This window comes from Cyprinus carpio, chromosome B2 (assembly GCF_018340385.1).
Source record: "Cyprinus carpio isolate SPL01 chromosome B2, ASM1834038v1, whole genome shotgun sequence".
In the NCBI taxonomy this organism is placed as follows: Eukaryota; Metazoa; Chordata; class Actinopteri; order Cypriniformes; family Cyprinidae; genus Cyprinus; species Cyprinus carpio.
This window is the reverse complement of record NC_056598.1, coordinates 22348914-22365762: the sequence shown is the minus strand read 5'-3', so window position 1 is coordinate 22365762 and position 16849 is coordinate 22348914. Positions and strand designations below refer to the sequence as shown.

General features: G+C 37.1%; 1 protein-coding gene across 2 annotated transcripts in view; it reads right to left on the bottom strand.

The window, feature by feature from the left end:
• Positions 1 to 16849, bottom strand: part of LOC109098943 (cadherin-2) — a 139535-nt gene that overhangs the window by 48806 nt on the left and 73880 nt on the right. For both annotated transcript variants that reach the window (XM_042718699.1, XM_042718700.1), the window contains exons 3-5: positions 8216 to 8510; positions 6864 to 6983; positions 2714 to 2881 (exon numbers count right to left, since the gene is read on the bottom strand). In XM_042718699.1, coding sequence (XP_042574633.1) covers positions 2714 to 2881; positions 6864 to 6983; positions 8216 to 8510 — 583 coding nt within the window. The remainder of the gene's footprint in view (positions 1 to 2713; positions 2882 to 6863; positions 6984 to 8215; positions 8511 to 16849) is intronic.

The following is a 16849-nucleotide window of genomic DNA, read 5'->3' as shown; positions in this document are numbered from 1 at the left end:
AAATAAATTAGTAATATTTATGATGAAACCTTCTCAGTATCGTTGCTTCTTATCTCGTCGCCTCATAAAAAAGACACTGATCTTAACAGGCGTACCTATGTAGTCATCCGTCAAACAATCTACCCAGCCATCCATCACGGGCACAGTGCACTGCTCTGCTCCTCTTGGATGCCCAACACGGCAGCCAAGGCTGTTAAAACTACATAAACCAGCTCAACTCCCCCTGCACCTGAGTCTGCATCTATTATACCGAGGGATGCATCAGCCTCGGCGCTCCCCGCAACATTCTTCAAACGTAATTGCAATGGTCAAAACAGCTCCCAAAACGCCTGTAATTTGTTTGCTTTTATCTGAAGCGAACTCTCAGAGAGATTTCTAAATCGGCTTCCAAATACGAGGAGATTTACCCAGCCTTGCTCAGTGAACCTGAACGTCTACCTGGGTGAGACTTTGATATATTTTCCCCACACATCTTCAGATAATCTCACCCCGGCTCACCCTGGAAAAAAAAACATGAGAATGTGAAGGGCAGAGCTGATGCTGGGAGAGAAGGGGCCCTGTTTTGATCATACTAATAAAGGGCTGGTATGTAATTGAGCAGAATTTTGATAGTTTTACAGCCCCTATGCAGGGACAGTTAAACAGCTCACAGTGAGCACTAGATAAGGCTCTTTTCTACAACCAACCTCTAACTCTAGCTCTCCTGTCTCCCATTCTTAGAAATAGCTGTTTTATATGCACCAACCAGGTTGTATACACAATTCTCAAACTCATTTAGGAAAACAAAATAATATAAATCAAATTTTCTGGGATTTTGCCACTCTTATTGATTGAAACAGTATGGGAGGGGATGGGAAAATGGAACAGTGATTCAAACTGTGTCCACTACACAAGCTACACATGCACTAAACTCTAGACCAGGGGTCTAGAATTTTTTTTCCAGTTAACCACTGAGCCATTATCTGTAGACTAGCACAAGTTCCTTCTTGCATTTTAATAGCATTTTCCTGTGGTTCAGTGGTAGAGCATTGCGTAAGCAGCACAAAAAGTCAAGGGTTCATTTCCCAGGGAACACACATACTGATAAAAAAATTTATAGCCTAAATGCACTGTTAGTCGCTTTGGATAAAAGCGTCTGCTAAATGCATAAATGTAAATGGAGTATTTATAGCTTCTAACAGGCTGTGTCACCATGAGGAATGATTAACTCAAAATGTACGTCAGTATGCAGTTTTCCCTATATTGCTTGCATGCCAGTGATTATCCCTCTGTGGTTGCCGACCCCACAGACCATTCTGTGATGCATTTAAATTTACCATGGTAACCACATTCTCCCTAAAAATACTGAGTTATTATAAAATCATAATATGGGTTGTACTTGAAAGTAGTCATGAGTACGTCATTTGTTCCATTAATGGCAAGCTTTTAAGTCATAAATTAAAGGCCAACTTAGAATATCAACCTGCCAATCCATTCAAATGAAAAGCTGTTGGAATTCTCACAAGATTTGGAAGAGTTCACATACACATACAAATAATGCAAACCTAAACCTAACTATAAAACTAAACATCTACACCTAAAAAAAATAAAATAAACCCAATTAAAAAATATAAAGAATATCCATGTTGTAAGATTTCACCATCTCTTATGAAATATTAAAAGTTGTCATTAAAGTGTGATATAATTTGTCATCAGTTTCCTCTGGAATTTCTAATGTGTTTTTAGAATAGCACTTTTTCAGCAGTATTTTTAGCAGTCATTACTCATTAGTCGTCATGTCACATGATCCTTCAGAAATCATTCCAAAATGTGGATTTTTTTTTTTTTTTTTTTTATGTGCATGCCTTTGTGTAATTTATGTTGTAGCACAAAATGTAAAAGTTAGCTTAGACCTCATTTCACTCCCAAAACAAAATCTATGATTCTAAAAACTCCTCAAAATTCCTGTGGGATCCCATGGATTAAAAACAAAGTAATTCTCTAGTGGGTTTTATGGGATGTACTTCACTGAATGTCTTTTTCATGAAAGAGGAGGCTTTTATTGTACAAACTATAGTAATTTAACCAGGGTTTGAAATTAACTTTTTCACTCACCAGCCATTTATAACTTATACTAGCCAAAAAAAAAAAGAAAAGTGCCTGAGGTTGTTCACACTGGACACAACAAAGCAACTATTGCAAATAATTTTGTACTTTGTGTCAGTGTGTCATAAATAGAATGAGGCATCAGTTTGCAATCAGAATTTGTCATGCTGCATTGCATCCAATGTAGACAGCATCACTGATTATAATGGGTTCTATTGTATTTTGTGCAGACACAGTGTGAGACTTCAGTCATCTTTTGACTTTTTGCTATTGCTTCAACGCAAAGGAAACTAGCGCCATTAGGATGGGTATGTTCAAGTAAACTAGATATGTTCAGATGCTGCGCAATTAGGCTTTATTTAAATCTATTTAAATATATCATGATGACTCACTAGTTCAGCATTTGTGCTAAATCTGCACAGATTTGGCTTACATGAACTTTGTAAAGAAATTAATGAGTGAACATTATTTAGGAAAAGTAACCCGCCAAATTGGCCAGTGGTTTGAAAGTGTAATCTGCCACAACTGGTTTTTACCTGCATTTGGCAGGTGTTAATTTCAAACCCTAAATTTAATTGGCAAACTTCTGCAAGGGATATGCATAGACATGATGTGGAAAGTTACTCACTTTGTACGAAGTGCGGAGGGTTGTCATTGACATCAGTCAATCTTACAGTAACCGTTGTCGTTCCTGACAGGCCACCAAGATGGCCGCCCATGTCTTTAGCTTGCAGCACCACTAGATACTGATCCTGCGCTTCTCTATCTAGATCTGGAACTGCAGTACGCAGGATGCCTGAGGGAGAAAGAGCAACAAAGAGAGAAGCACATCACAAATTCAATCATCTCCTTGAATCAAATCATTTCCATGTGTTCTCTGACCGTAAACTTGTAGAAACGCGTCCCAGCGGACAAGGTCACCCGCACGAAACTCCTATCGTAAGACAACAGTCTATGATGAAGGTTTATTAAAATGTCACAAGCAAGTTTAACTGTGAATACATGCTGTAGATTGGAAGAGACCTTTCAGGGTGCTATGGCTTAGAATGCTAATTCCCACTAATGAGTAAAAAAGAATGCCATGGAATGCATATAGGACAGAATTAGGTTAATATCCTTGATTAGCATTCACAAACCTCCAGGAGAAAAAGCCCTCTCGTTCATATCAGCGTGGGGTCCACAAATGTCAACAAAATTAATTAGGTTTCATTAGATGGCCAAATGGAATCAAAACACGAAGGAAGTCCATTATCAACATAGACAGAGACACAATGCACAGACTTCTACACAAACATTCACACAATGGATCCATGCGAGCAGTAAAATTCATCTTTCACTCTCTCACTCCTTCTCTCTGCCTCATTCTTTCTAGCCTGTCATACACACAAATACTCATCATTCTCCTCGCAACTCTTACGCTCACACATAGATATTGGCCACACAGTCCCACTGTGTGTAGAACCGCTCTGTGCTCACTTCACTTCTGCCAATTCCACTCTACAGCACAAAGAAGCAGGAGTGATTTTTCAAATGACTACAACCCCCCTGTAACCCTGAATAAAAGCCTCTCGCAAGCCTCCGGGTCACAAACCAGACCCACCGACAGGCACAGAGATAGAGTACAGAGGCCGGGCCGTTGTGTCATTTAAGCTTGCCATTTAAAGGAAAAGTTCACCCAGAAATTCTGTCATCATTTACTCAACCTCACGTCGTTCGAACCCATATGCTGTTATTTTATTCTGTGGAGAAATTTACTCTTTATAGAGCTAGACTACCTCTCAAAAGTTTGGGGTCGATGAGATTTTTTATGTTTTTGAAAGAAGTACTCTTGTGCTCAGCAAGGCTGAATTTATTTTATCGAAACCACATTAAATAATGTGAAATATTATTGTAATTTAAAATAACCTTTCTATTTTAAAATACTTTCAAATATAATACATTCCAGTGATGGCAAACCCGAATTTTCAGCAGCCATTTCTCCAGTCCTGTGTCACATGTAATTATTCTGGTTTCCCACTTAAGAAACATTTATCATTATCAAATATAGAAGAAGCAACTGCGCTGCTTAATATTTTTGTGGAAACTGTGATATGGGATTCTTTGATGAAAAGAAAGTTAAAAAAAGGACAGCATTTATTCGAAATATAATTTTTTTTTGTAGCTTTACTACTGTATATAAGTGTATTTTTACTGTCACTTTAATCAATTTAATACCACCATGCTGAATAAAAGTATCAATTACTAAACTTTTGAAAAGTAATGGCACCAAAAAGTGCCCTATAAGTATCATAAAACTAGCTCATATAACATGAAGTATTATACAATATCTTTGTGTGAAACAGACATTTAAATCAACACATTGCAAGAATGTTGCTTCACACAATCAAATAAAAAAACATAATTTTTTCCTAAAGAACAAAGCCTTTTTCAACTTACTCACTAAATGCTGTATATACAGTACTATTTATCATCCATAAAAAATTTTAAAATCATCATTGAATTTGGAAGCATATGCAGGCTAGATGTAAGTTTTAGTGGTATCAGTGAATAATGACTTGCAAATCTCTTGCAAAGCTAGCATATGACTTCAGAAGACTCAGAATATGATGCACAAGTCATATGAACTGCTTTTTATGCTGCTTTTATGGTGCTCTTTTTAGAGTTTGCTCACTGAATTGTTATTGTATGGCAAGAACTGAACATAGATTCTTTAACACATTCGATTGTGTTTCCCACTGAAAATATACAGGTTTGGAATGACAAGAAGATGAGTAAAAGATGACAGAATTTAACTATTCCTTGGACACTTCACAAACCTGCGGTGGCGCTCCACTTTGAAGCATTTTTCTGTTTTCCACAGCCTTCAGAAGTGTGATTTGAGTTCGTGTTTGCAGCATTTGTTAGAAGTGCAGCTCAAGCGATATGAATACATTTCTGCCAAGTCAGTCTGGATTAATGAGCATTGAAGAGAGGGAGGGAAGAACCAGGAAAAAGTGGAAGGAGGAAAGAACCAGAGGGATGAAGGGATGACAGAGTAAGGGGGAACTTACGGAAATGATCAGGGCTTTGAAGAGAGAGAATGTGGCGCTAATGGCTGACCAGGGACTGAGATTGGCCTAAAGACAGTATAACATGAAACTGAAGGCTCTCTATTTCACAAAAGCATTGTGATGTATTTTTCACTGACTGCATTTGATTCACACCCAGTCCTTCAGACTTGATGGACAAGTCAAGAACTTCAAGTGATGTTCTCCATGTTGCCACTGAGACAAACACTTGAAGCGCTTCTTCAAACAGTTTCTCATAAATGTTTTAGATATCATCACGTTAGTGTTATCTATACTGTTACTATATTGCTGTTATTGCAGACTTTGCAGTCAGAGGCCTTTTTGACACTTTTATCGACAGTACAGTAGAGACAAAATTATGGTGAAAAGATGAGGAAATCAGATCAAACTCACACTGGCCACATGAGCACCATGGCAGTTCTGAAAGGATCATTAGTTTATGGTGGTTAGTGCTGGTTTTAAGTGTTCTATGCTTTGCTAAATAGAGTTAAATAACATTTACACTGTTTTTGCATAACTTGACAAATTTACTGGTTGTAACTGAAATGACACACAATAAAATAATTGTGATCATTGGGTGATAATTAATCTTCACACATCGCATGTCCCAAATTTCATGTCAAGCATCTTTTTCACTTACATATTTGTCTCCTAAGTAACCAAGTAAAGTAGTTTTTGAAACAACCTTAATGGGGTAAAATTGTAAGTCATAGTGGAAATGTTTCAATTAATAAATAAAACAGAATACACGTTTAGTATTTTAATAATGGATTTACATAGATTTAAAAATAGTTAACTCAAAAATGAAAAATGAAATAAATGATTCACTCTCGTGCCATACACCATATTTGATGTGCTCTATGTATGTGTTGATCAATGTTCATAAATTGAATAAAAGGCTAAATTAAATCTGTTCATCATGTCAAGCAATTATGTCTCTTCAGAAGACTTAGATTACTGTATGTTCCAGAAAAATAGGTTGTACCTGATCAAAAATGCATGAGAGAGAGAAAGAGAGAGAGAGAGAGAGAGAACACAAATTCATGCCGAAATAAAATAAAATACAAGTAAATAAAACAAATTGTTTACAAACACTATATACAGTATGTTTACTAAAATACTTTGTATCTTGTTACCCTCATAAATCTTTTAAATTTAATGATATTCAGAACACAACAGGACTGAAAACTGAAGTGTAAAACAAACATAAATTATAGTGGCATTCACTTTAAACAACATTCATGATAAACACCTAGCCTAAATGAAATCAGAACGCCCACCACACACAGGCTTATTGGTGAAACCAATCAGCAGATATGGGATAATTAGGAGGCCATGATGATCAGAGGCCAATGGGCAAATTTGGCCAGGATGCCGAGGTCACACCTCTACACTTTTCGAAAGACATCCTGAGATTTTTAATGACCACAGAGAGTCAGGACCTCGGTTTAACATCTTATTCGAAGGACAGTGCTTGTTTACAGTATAATGTCCCCATCACTATACTGAGGCACTAGGACCCACACAGACCACAGGGTGAGCACCCTCTGCTGGCCTCACTTGCACCTCTACCAGCAGCAACCTAGTTTTCCCAGGAGGTCTCCCATCCAGGTACTAACTAGGCTCAGCCCTGCTTAGCTTCAGTGGGTGACCAGTCTGTAAGGGCTGCCGTTTTAATAATAAAACAGTTCCTGGAAAAAAAAAACCCACCTGTCTGAGCATCCACTGAGAAGTGCGGCTGCCCCTGAACAAGTGTGTACACCAGCCGCGCACTGTTCCCATAGGTGGGATCATCTGCATCTGAAGCCGTCACCTGAATGATAGAGGTCCCTGAGGAAGAGTTTCAGGGAGCGAGAGAAAGACAGTAAGCGAGAGGGCAAAAAAGACAATAAGAGATGATCAATATGGCACATATGAACACAGGTCATCACAGGACAAGCACATTACATGAAGAGAGCCATATAAAGACTGACAGATTCTCCCCTTCTCTCCTGTCTCTCCCTCCTGCTGCAATGTGACAAATACAGTATTCACTTTCTCTTCTCCCCAGCCGCACACCTTCTTTCATTCACGCCTCTGTCTGTCTCACTTCATTTCTCTTCATCTCCTTCTCCAATTCCCCATTTGCTCCCTCTCTCAATCTCTATGCCTGTTTTTGCGGCCACACTCCCCTGTTCCCTAAACTCCCTCATGCCTCAAATCTCTCTTTCGCTCCTGACAGATATGGACTTTTTTCCAACCAAATAAATCAAAGAGCTTCACGCAAAAGACCGAAGCAGTTTGAAACGAACATATCTATGTACAATGGAAAGAGAACTACGTTTCCCATGGGGCAATGGCTGACAAGCTCAGAGGGACGGGGGGATTTGTGGGAGCAGCTGTTGCTGTTTTCAGACATCAAAGGCCTGACAGTGTCACCATGAGAGCTTGTGGGTTGAGGGGAGGGTGTCGTCTGATTACAGATCTTTCGCAGGTAGTTAAGAAGCGGCAAATAGAAGATGGTAGGAGAACGAGAGAGAGAGAGAGAGATTGTCACTGTAAACGAACGATCAGATAGGCAGATCAAAAAACAGACGTGACTGCCGGGTTGATGCAACATGCACCGGCTCAGAGAAATCTATTCATATTCAATCTGAGTGGAACTGAAGAAACACGGCACAATTTATACTGATAACACATTCACACTGATGGAACATTAGATTTGAATGGCGCTCTGGTTTCGTTTACCTCAGCAAGGGTTCGAGTATTCAGACGCAGTGCAGAATATTTCTTGTTTGTGCTTAGGATCCTTTGATATTAATTAAAGCCATTTCAGGCTAAACAAAACAAGCACGACTGTCTAGGGGTAATATTTTGAGACCACGTAAAATCGATAAACGTGAGAGGTTATTTCACAGAATGAGTGTCATTAACATTTAAATGGCGCAAATTATAGGGAGCATTTTCCTCAGCTTTTCATCCGATGATTTTTGGGACAGCATGAATCCTGCATTATTCAAAAATCATTGACATTCACCAAGAAAACGTGCTAGGGGGGATGAGCATATGTTGTCTTCCGCTACCTATGTTTGCCATCTCGGATACTGTGGCGCTGTAGGGTCCTTCCTCGAAGACAGGTGGGTTGTCGTTGATATCCTGCACTCTAATGATGAACTGGGAGGAGGGCTCCAGGGCACGCTCTGTCTGACTGTCTGTTGCTGTGGCAATCAGCCGGTATTCGTCCTTCTCCTCCCGGTCCAAGGGCTTGGTTACGTGGATGTTGCCCGTCTTCTCGTCAATCACGAACACTGACCCTGCCCCTTCACCCCGCAGCACGTACCTAGTGCGTCCATCACCTCTGTCCATGTCAGTGTGAAGCTGATGAGAAGAAAAAGAGAGGGAAAGGTTGAGATTACAAGAGACTGAAGGTTTCAAAAAGACTAATATATTGTATACACAATGCTGGGTAGATTGTAGTCCATTCCAAATTACATGACAGAAATTGAAGTTAGTTATATAATTTACTTTTTGATTATTTTTAGATTATTTGTATGCCAACTCACCTGTCACATTGATTTAAAGGTGCTGTAAGATTTTGACTCTACTAAAGCATAAAAATACCATAAGATATATAAGAAACATGCTAAGTTAACATACTTGTTTATCTGAAAAAACATGCAACAGTCAGTTATTCTCCTTTGAAAATGTACGTTCCGGGCTGGAATGAAGGTCTCTGTTTTGGTTTGTGAAACCCACCCACTGCCAGTTTACCCAATTGTATTTTGGCATCCCGGGTTGCCAGCTGGTGGAAAACACTGCGTATTTAAATTCATTCATCGTCAAGTGCGCTTGCTTCTGTTAGTGTCATCAATCTGGCAACCTGCGTGTGCGTCATTATCTCATTATCATATAATATTACCGCCCCTTAATCTGCAAGTTTCTACCCACAGGGCCCCCATTGTGTTTCGCAAGCAACAACGGTGTACCAGTACCATGGCGAAAGTTCGAGCAAAGCATGCTAACTGTATGTCTTTGGCTGTCCCAGCCTCAGAGGAGACAAGAGAGCAGTGGATTTATTGATTTATTTACTGTATATTATGCTGCTGCCACACAGATCTAATATAAACATGCAGTTTCTTTCCCAGTGGTTTTACCTTCACATACAAAACCGACTGTTTTTGTAACTTATGTGTTTTTAACATAAACTTGTGCGTATTTGACAGTTTAAGTGCAATAAGACATGAAAGAGTACTTTGTTTAGTTTATCAGAAGTTTAAACAATATGGTTTAAAATGCATGATTTCATCGCAATAGACATGATAATCAAAACCAAACTTTTTTTTTAGCAGAGTATCTAAGTACGAGCTGTAAAGGCACAGCCATATTCTGGAAAAAGGGGCGGGGAGCAGCAGCTCATTTGCATTTAAAGAGACATTTCTGCTTCTGATTCCACTTAAAATAGGCATTTTCAAAATGATATAATAAATGATCTGGTGGGTATTTTGAGGTAAAACTTCACAGACGCATTCTGGGGACACCTGAAACATATATTACATATTGTAAAAAGGGACATAACAGGTCTCCTTTAAATAGGATAATATTGTACCATATTGATATAAAAATAAAAAGAGAATGAAAATATATTCTGTTTGTTGTTATTAACAACATGAAGTCCATTAAACATTACATTAAGGTGTCTTAAACTGTGGTTCATGAACTTCATGGGGGTTGTGAGTTTAACTAACAATTAATTCAATCATTAAAAGTTTTAATTAAGATAAATTGTTTTAAAATAATAACATTCAAAATAAAACACTTACTAAAAATTATATTTTATTAGTTTACTTGCATGTAAAACACTAACCAATGCTAACCATGAACATGCACACTTATTTCCTTAAAATCTCTAAAAATGATTTCCTTAAAAAAAGTAACTCTAGACTGATTTAGAACATTTTAAAATTCAATATAATCAAATGACAAGTACTTTATTTTTGGAATACAATTATGCCATCCAGATTACATGTAATCAGTTACTATGCAGCATTGAGTATACAGAGGAGCCTAAAGCAGTATAAAACAAAAATTAATCTTGAAATATAGACTCCACTATGACAGATGAGGACTTCAGGGGCTCGTTCGCAGACAGTACAGATGGGCGGTAATGATCACACAGCCTTGCATGAAGTGCTCATACTCTGGGCATTGATTGCGGGTGGAGTCTGGTTACCGGATCAGCGGCAGTCTACGGCTAAGGAGCCTTCATGCAGCGAGCAAAGCCTGGGCTGCATAGGGAGCGCGTGATGCTCAGAGGGAAGAGTGTGGAGAAAGCATCAGCATTCATCCTCATTACCGCTTCTACGTGGCCAGAATACGGCTGCTTAAAAAGACCCCATAACAGCACAACTTCAACAAAAAGTGCCACACAGCAAGTTTGGAAGACAAATGGGAGCGTGTCCTATGTTTGCAGGCATTCGAGTGTGGAAAGAGCTGAGTGTGTGCCCTCAGTGGAATCAAAATGGAGATTTTTTGGAATCAGAATATTCATTGGCTTTTCTAGATTGAATTTTGAGACAAAACATGTGGTTGTGTAGATTTAAATCCCCCAAGAATGTCCTGACACTCGGTGGGCAGTGATGAGGAAAACTGTAAGAAGGCACATTTTGCTCAGTGATACACACATTCCTGTGTACGATAGCCAGGCCAAATGCAACAAGTTGGCAAGCGATAAAACAGTTTTTCCATGTCAAAGAGTGCTCACACTGAGGTTTCCAGGTCACTATACTGTTGGTTGCTAGTAGGCGTTTTTTTGCTCAGCTATCTGTATCACAGAGATTTTGTCTGTATGTTCATATGTAGTTTAAAAGTTCAACTAACAGTTCTTAACATACTAAAGAAATAATAAAAAAAAGGCATTTAAATGCTTTACACAGACTAAAATTGTACTAGGAAATTTTGTACTAGGCAGAGTTGGACTGACAGATCAAGATCCAGCATGTATCATATTAAATATTAATACATAAAAATCTCAACAAAAAAATATAATTATTATTTTGTTGCTATTAATTATTGAGTTATTGCATTTTAGATTACTTTATATTTCATTATTATTATTACTTAATTAGTAATAATATTGATTAATATAAGTCATAAATTAATAAAATTTTCCTGAGGCCAGAATAATACAAAGGTAGGAACAAAAATAAATAAATAATGCTTTAGTTAATTTTTGCAAAGATGGACCAACACTCCTAGATAATGTGACTGCAGCCTGACCTCATCCAGCATGTATAGTTATTATTATTACATATTACTGCATATTATTACCACTCTTTTGAATACTTCCCTTAGTCCTAAGATTTTGCACACCGAGTCTGAAATCTTGTACAAAATTTTTGCACGTTAAAAAATAATTATGACCTCACGTTGTGTCAATCACGTTTACACACTGCTTCCAAAACTTTCTTCCATCATAAAAAAAAAAAAATATGGATAAGGATCGATTTTCTGCATTTTCGTATCCGTAGTAAGCATTTTGATGGGAAAGGGTGACAAAAATGAAAAAAAAAAAAAACATAAAATTTTCAGAATCAGTGTTCAAGGACCTTTAGTCTATTTCTTTTGCATTTCTTATATGCATGTGTTGTCTGCCTGAATGTTATTTGCATTCTGTGACCCAAGCTTTGTCGTAAGCATTGTAATATCCAGTGTATCCTTGTGCAAATGACAAATGAACTACTTAAACTTGGACATGCACAATAATAACTTTTTTTTGTTCATTAATATTAAATAAAAGTAATATAATTCATAAAATAATTATGTTTTCCTGAGGCCAATAAACATAATAAACAAAAACATAATTTTTTACATTAATATGGCTTTTTACTAAATAATTTTGGTCAAAGCATATTGAACGAGTGATGGTGGTGGGGGTTTCCACAATCAGCCTCTACCTGGATAATGTGACAGCAGCCTTATTGTGCCAGAACTCCCCCCACACACCAAGTTATCAGTAGAGAGGCGACAGTGTGAAGTAGCAAATTATATGGATGATTAGGAGGCCATGATGGATTGAGGCCAATCTGACCAGGGCACACTGGTTACATACCTACTCTTCAAAAAGCACCCTGAGTGCTGATCTGATTTTTAATGACCACCAACAGTCAAAACCTGTCAACTGAGACAAGTCACTGTCACAAGCCACTGCAGGGTCTTTGATTTCAGGGCTACATATACCACTTATTAAGTCAGGGTGACACTACATGTTTGCAAGTGCAAAAAGGCAAAACAAGTCATCACATTATTGCTTATTGCACGTTATACTAAATATACTCTAGTATACCAAATCCACTGCAAAAATGCTGTTTTAAATATAAAATTCTCATTGTTACTTTAGCTCATATATAAACTAGTTTTTGGATGAACTTTTGATGTTGATGTAAATCCAAAACATTCCACACAGTCTTGACCATGTATATGCATGCAACGTTATGTCATCATGCATATAAGTGTGGTTATATATAAATGTTCATATGCTATTCATATGCTGTTCATATCAGCAAAAGATGCCTCATTAATGGACTAAAATGCACATTTTCCATACAAACAACTTTAAAAATGTACAAATGTTTATGAATCATGATATCTATCTATCTATCTATCTATCTATCTATCTATCTATCTATCTATCTATCTATCTATCTATCTATCTATCTGTCTATCTGTCTATCTGTCTATCTATCTATCTATCTGTCTATCTATCTATCTATCTATCTATCTATCTATCATCTTCAGTTAAAACAGTAATTTTAAATAGTTTTATTTTATTTTGTTTTATGTTGTTCTTCAATATTATATAGACATTTCTGAGCAACATAAAAAATACATATTTTTAATACAATTGAAAATAACTGTTATAACTAAATATATAGAAAACATATACTATTACATATAAAATAAAATAAAAACTTAATATATTTTAATTTATACTTTATTCTTGTGATGTCCTGTCAGCAGCAGTAATATGCTCAGTTGGTGCTTAAGAAACATTTCTTATTATTATCCATGTTTAATATTTTTGTGGAAACCATGATGTTTTTTTTTTCAAGATTCTTTGATGAAAATAATTTTTTAAAGAACAGCATTTATTTGAAACAGAAATGGTTTCTAACATTATGTCTTTACTCTCACTTTTCATTGTTATCAATTTAATGCATCCTTGCTGAATAAAAGTATTAATTTCTTTCAACAAAAAAAAAAAAAAGTTTTAGTGGTATTATACATGTAGATGTTCATTGTCACTCTATGTGAAAACAAATGAGATCAGGCTGGTAAATATGTGCTATTTACTAAGTCACAAAACGTTTTGGACCCCACACCATTTAGTGCTGACCATTTGTGATTGGATTGCCTGAAACGGATGTTAATACCAGGTGTTAGTCAGTACCTCAGCTTCAGTTGGTAAACAGTCTGGGAAATCTACGTGACTGCCAGTCCAGGTGTCACATGTCGTTGCTAGTGAGAGCGGCAGCCATGAAGCTGTTGCTGTGTTGTGGCTCTGGAATTCCTGATTTCATCCATTAATTCCGCCTTGAGCTCTCGGTCAGTCAAGTCTGCCAGCGGTTTGCCGTTCCAAGCCCGAGGTTCTTAACGAAGGGCCTTAATGACCCGCCTTAACGACAGGCCTTAACGACAGGACTTAACGAGGCCCTTAATGAAGCTGCCGCTATCGTTAAGGCTGGTGATGGCAGGATGATGAAAGACGCAGAGAATCCCCTCTGTGTAGTCATGGAGAATGAGAGGAGCGTGTCCTTTTGTCCCTGGCACTGACCTGATTGACGTGACCTCCGCCGACACTCCTTGTGATTTACACATCCAATAACACAGACGTAGTGACACGGCTCAAAGCAAACACTCAAACACACACACAGACTCAAGGACAGACACACAGCGTGATGCACAACTGCACACACACTCTGCCAACCAGATGCCTGACCACATTAGAGAAAAAAAACCCAAGCATAATTTTAAACAGTCGCATCATTATTGGCCCTAGCGAGATTAGAATATCGGTACTAAATGAGGTCTAATATCTACACAGCTGAACCGGGCCGACACCTTAATAAAGGACTTATCAAAGAGGCAGTTGATTCAAAAACAAGACATTTTGAAAATCAACTGAATTATACATGAAATCGCATCAGAAAGGTCTCATTTATGCAGCGACATCCAGCTGACCATAATATGCATTCAAATTAGCCATGTAAATTCTTGGCAGACATCCTGTTTCAAGGACAGATTCTCGGCTTCTTTTGTATACATGGGCATTATCATTAGGCTTCTAAATCAACTAAATTACTTATATTATAAAGTAATGTTCTTATACTCATATAGTCAATTTCATATTTTTGCAATAACCATAAATCATGAACTGTGGGAAAAAAATATTCAGTGTCAACCTCTAAATCACTTAAATAACTTATTCGAGTATACTCAATTTCACATTCCTGCAGCACAATAAATCATAAAACATTGGGAGAGGGGGAAAAAAATGTATTTCGCATCTGTGCATTAACCTAATGAATGTGTTTTCCTGGGCAGATTTATTTAGCGCCCCGCGAGTTGGGAGAAACAGTGTTTGAGAAAATGGCACTTCAGCCATCATGTGAAATGGGTTTTGACTGCTCTAAACAGCAATGCAGTGGCCTGGATACCGAGGCCATCTACACACATAACCATTACAGAAACACACACTCCGATACACACAGATCTCAGCGTGTTATGAGTTTCAATCCCCCTTTGCCACCAGGGAATCTTATCAAAGGCTTTAAGGCTGATGGGAGAGAATCCTCGGCTCCTTCACGTCTGAGTGAGGAAGATGAAGCTTCTGCGCTTCTCCTCAGAGGAGCTCAGCAACACATGACTCACTAGCGGCATTGAGATGTGTTACTTTAAAAGTGATGCGTTTTTCTTATTCATTATTATTAGTAGTATTATTATTATTAAGGTAGTACTTTTGCTTTGGCTCCCTCAACTATATGACAAACCTTTATAGATATCACACTAAACATCTTGTGAATTAAAAGAGGGTTATGTCCCAGTCTCTTTATTTCCCAGTCTCTATATCTTATCAATTAAAAAAAAAAAAAAAAAAAAAAAAAAAAAACAATAAATCAATAAATCAATAGTAGAAATAAATAAATCTTTAATATTTAGTTTGTAATGATAATCTAAAATACTGTAAGATAATAATAATAATAGTAAGTTCAATATAATATAATGTAATATAATACAATATAAGTTCAAGATAAAAAAAAAAACATATGATCCCCATTTCATTGGTAATCATTTCTGAATAAATTACATTAGACTTATGAATTACTTACTTATAATTAATATTTTAATTAATTTATAAAATAATAATTTAATGAAAATTTAACAATGACAATATTTTAATCTAAAAAAGTAAATATATAGACAAACAAATAATATATAAATAAAATATAAATGATATAAAAAAAAAATAAATAGAATATAGATATAGATTATTGGAGTATGTTTGACTGCTTGCCATTTCTTTGTAATTGTTCATACAATTTACTAGCAGTTTCTGAGTGAAAACTGTTTCTACACAAAAAAAATTCAGTGTGCCTATGAAAATGAAGGCTGCTAGAAAGCGTATCAGTATTGAAAGATTCGCTAAAGCAGCTTCATAACAACTTTCACCTAAAGGCTTCAGGGCATATCTTGCAAAACATGTCAAATGACAAAACCAGACAATCTATTACACATCTATGTTATTTCTGTTCTGGCACAGTGACAGGTCTCTTTCGCAGGTGCAGTGTGGGAGAATTCCAAATCGGGGTGACCTTGCTTGGCTAAATCTCCACTCTTGGCCCTGCTGCATGACTAAGAGCAGGCGTGACTGTGTCTTCTCACCCAGACTGACCTTCCATCTGTCTGGCCCCCAGCTAGAACCAACCTCGCATCCCTCATTGGATCTCCTCTGCCAGGCGGATCTGCACCTGCAGCCCCAAGGCCCAGCTGAGAGTCCACAACTGTGGGGCCGACACAGAACTTTAGCGGCGCCCTTATCTATCCACTGACACATAATTAACATCAGCCCCACCAGCCCAGACTCACTGACTGCATTATTAAAGCTGTTTACCCTGGCGTAGCCTGACACCGTAACACCCAGGCACCAGACTTGGGGCTGTAAGAATCATGGAAATCAGTCAGAAAAATTTACAGTATAAATTTTGGACTAATAAATCAAAAGTATGGCTCTACACTTAATAAAATGGACTACTGTCTCTAAATATTAAAGTGCAAAGAGACTATTTTAAATAAAGTATATTCTGTATGTTTCTCTGTGAATGTACAGCACAATTTTGTCTACCACATATACTCAAGCAGACATGATGCTTGTGGTGATTTTAGTGTCTACTGTCTCATCATATGAACACATGAACTTCAGAGCTGAATTCATCTCATATCATGATCATTTCACCATTTCATTTGATAAAAACTATCATCATATCAAAGAAACACAAAAACTTAAATGTCAAGACAACTCATCAAAATAAAAAAAAAATTGTCAAGAAATTGTGTCAAAAATATATTACTATTGTACAGTAGAATGTACTTCTTAATCTAATAATAATAATAATAATAATTTTATTCTTTAATGAATATTACACAATTTCACTTCCATGTTT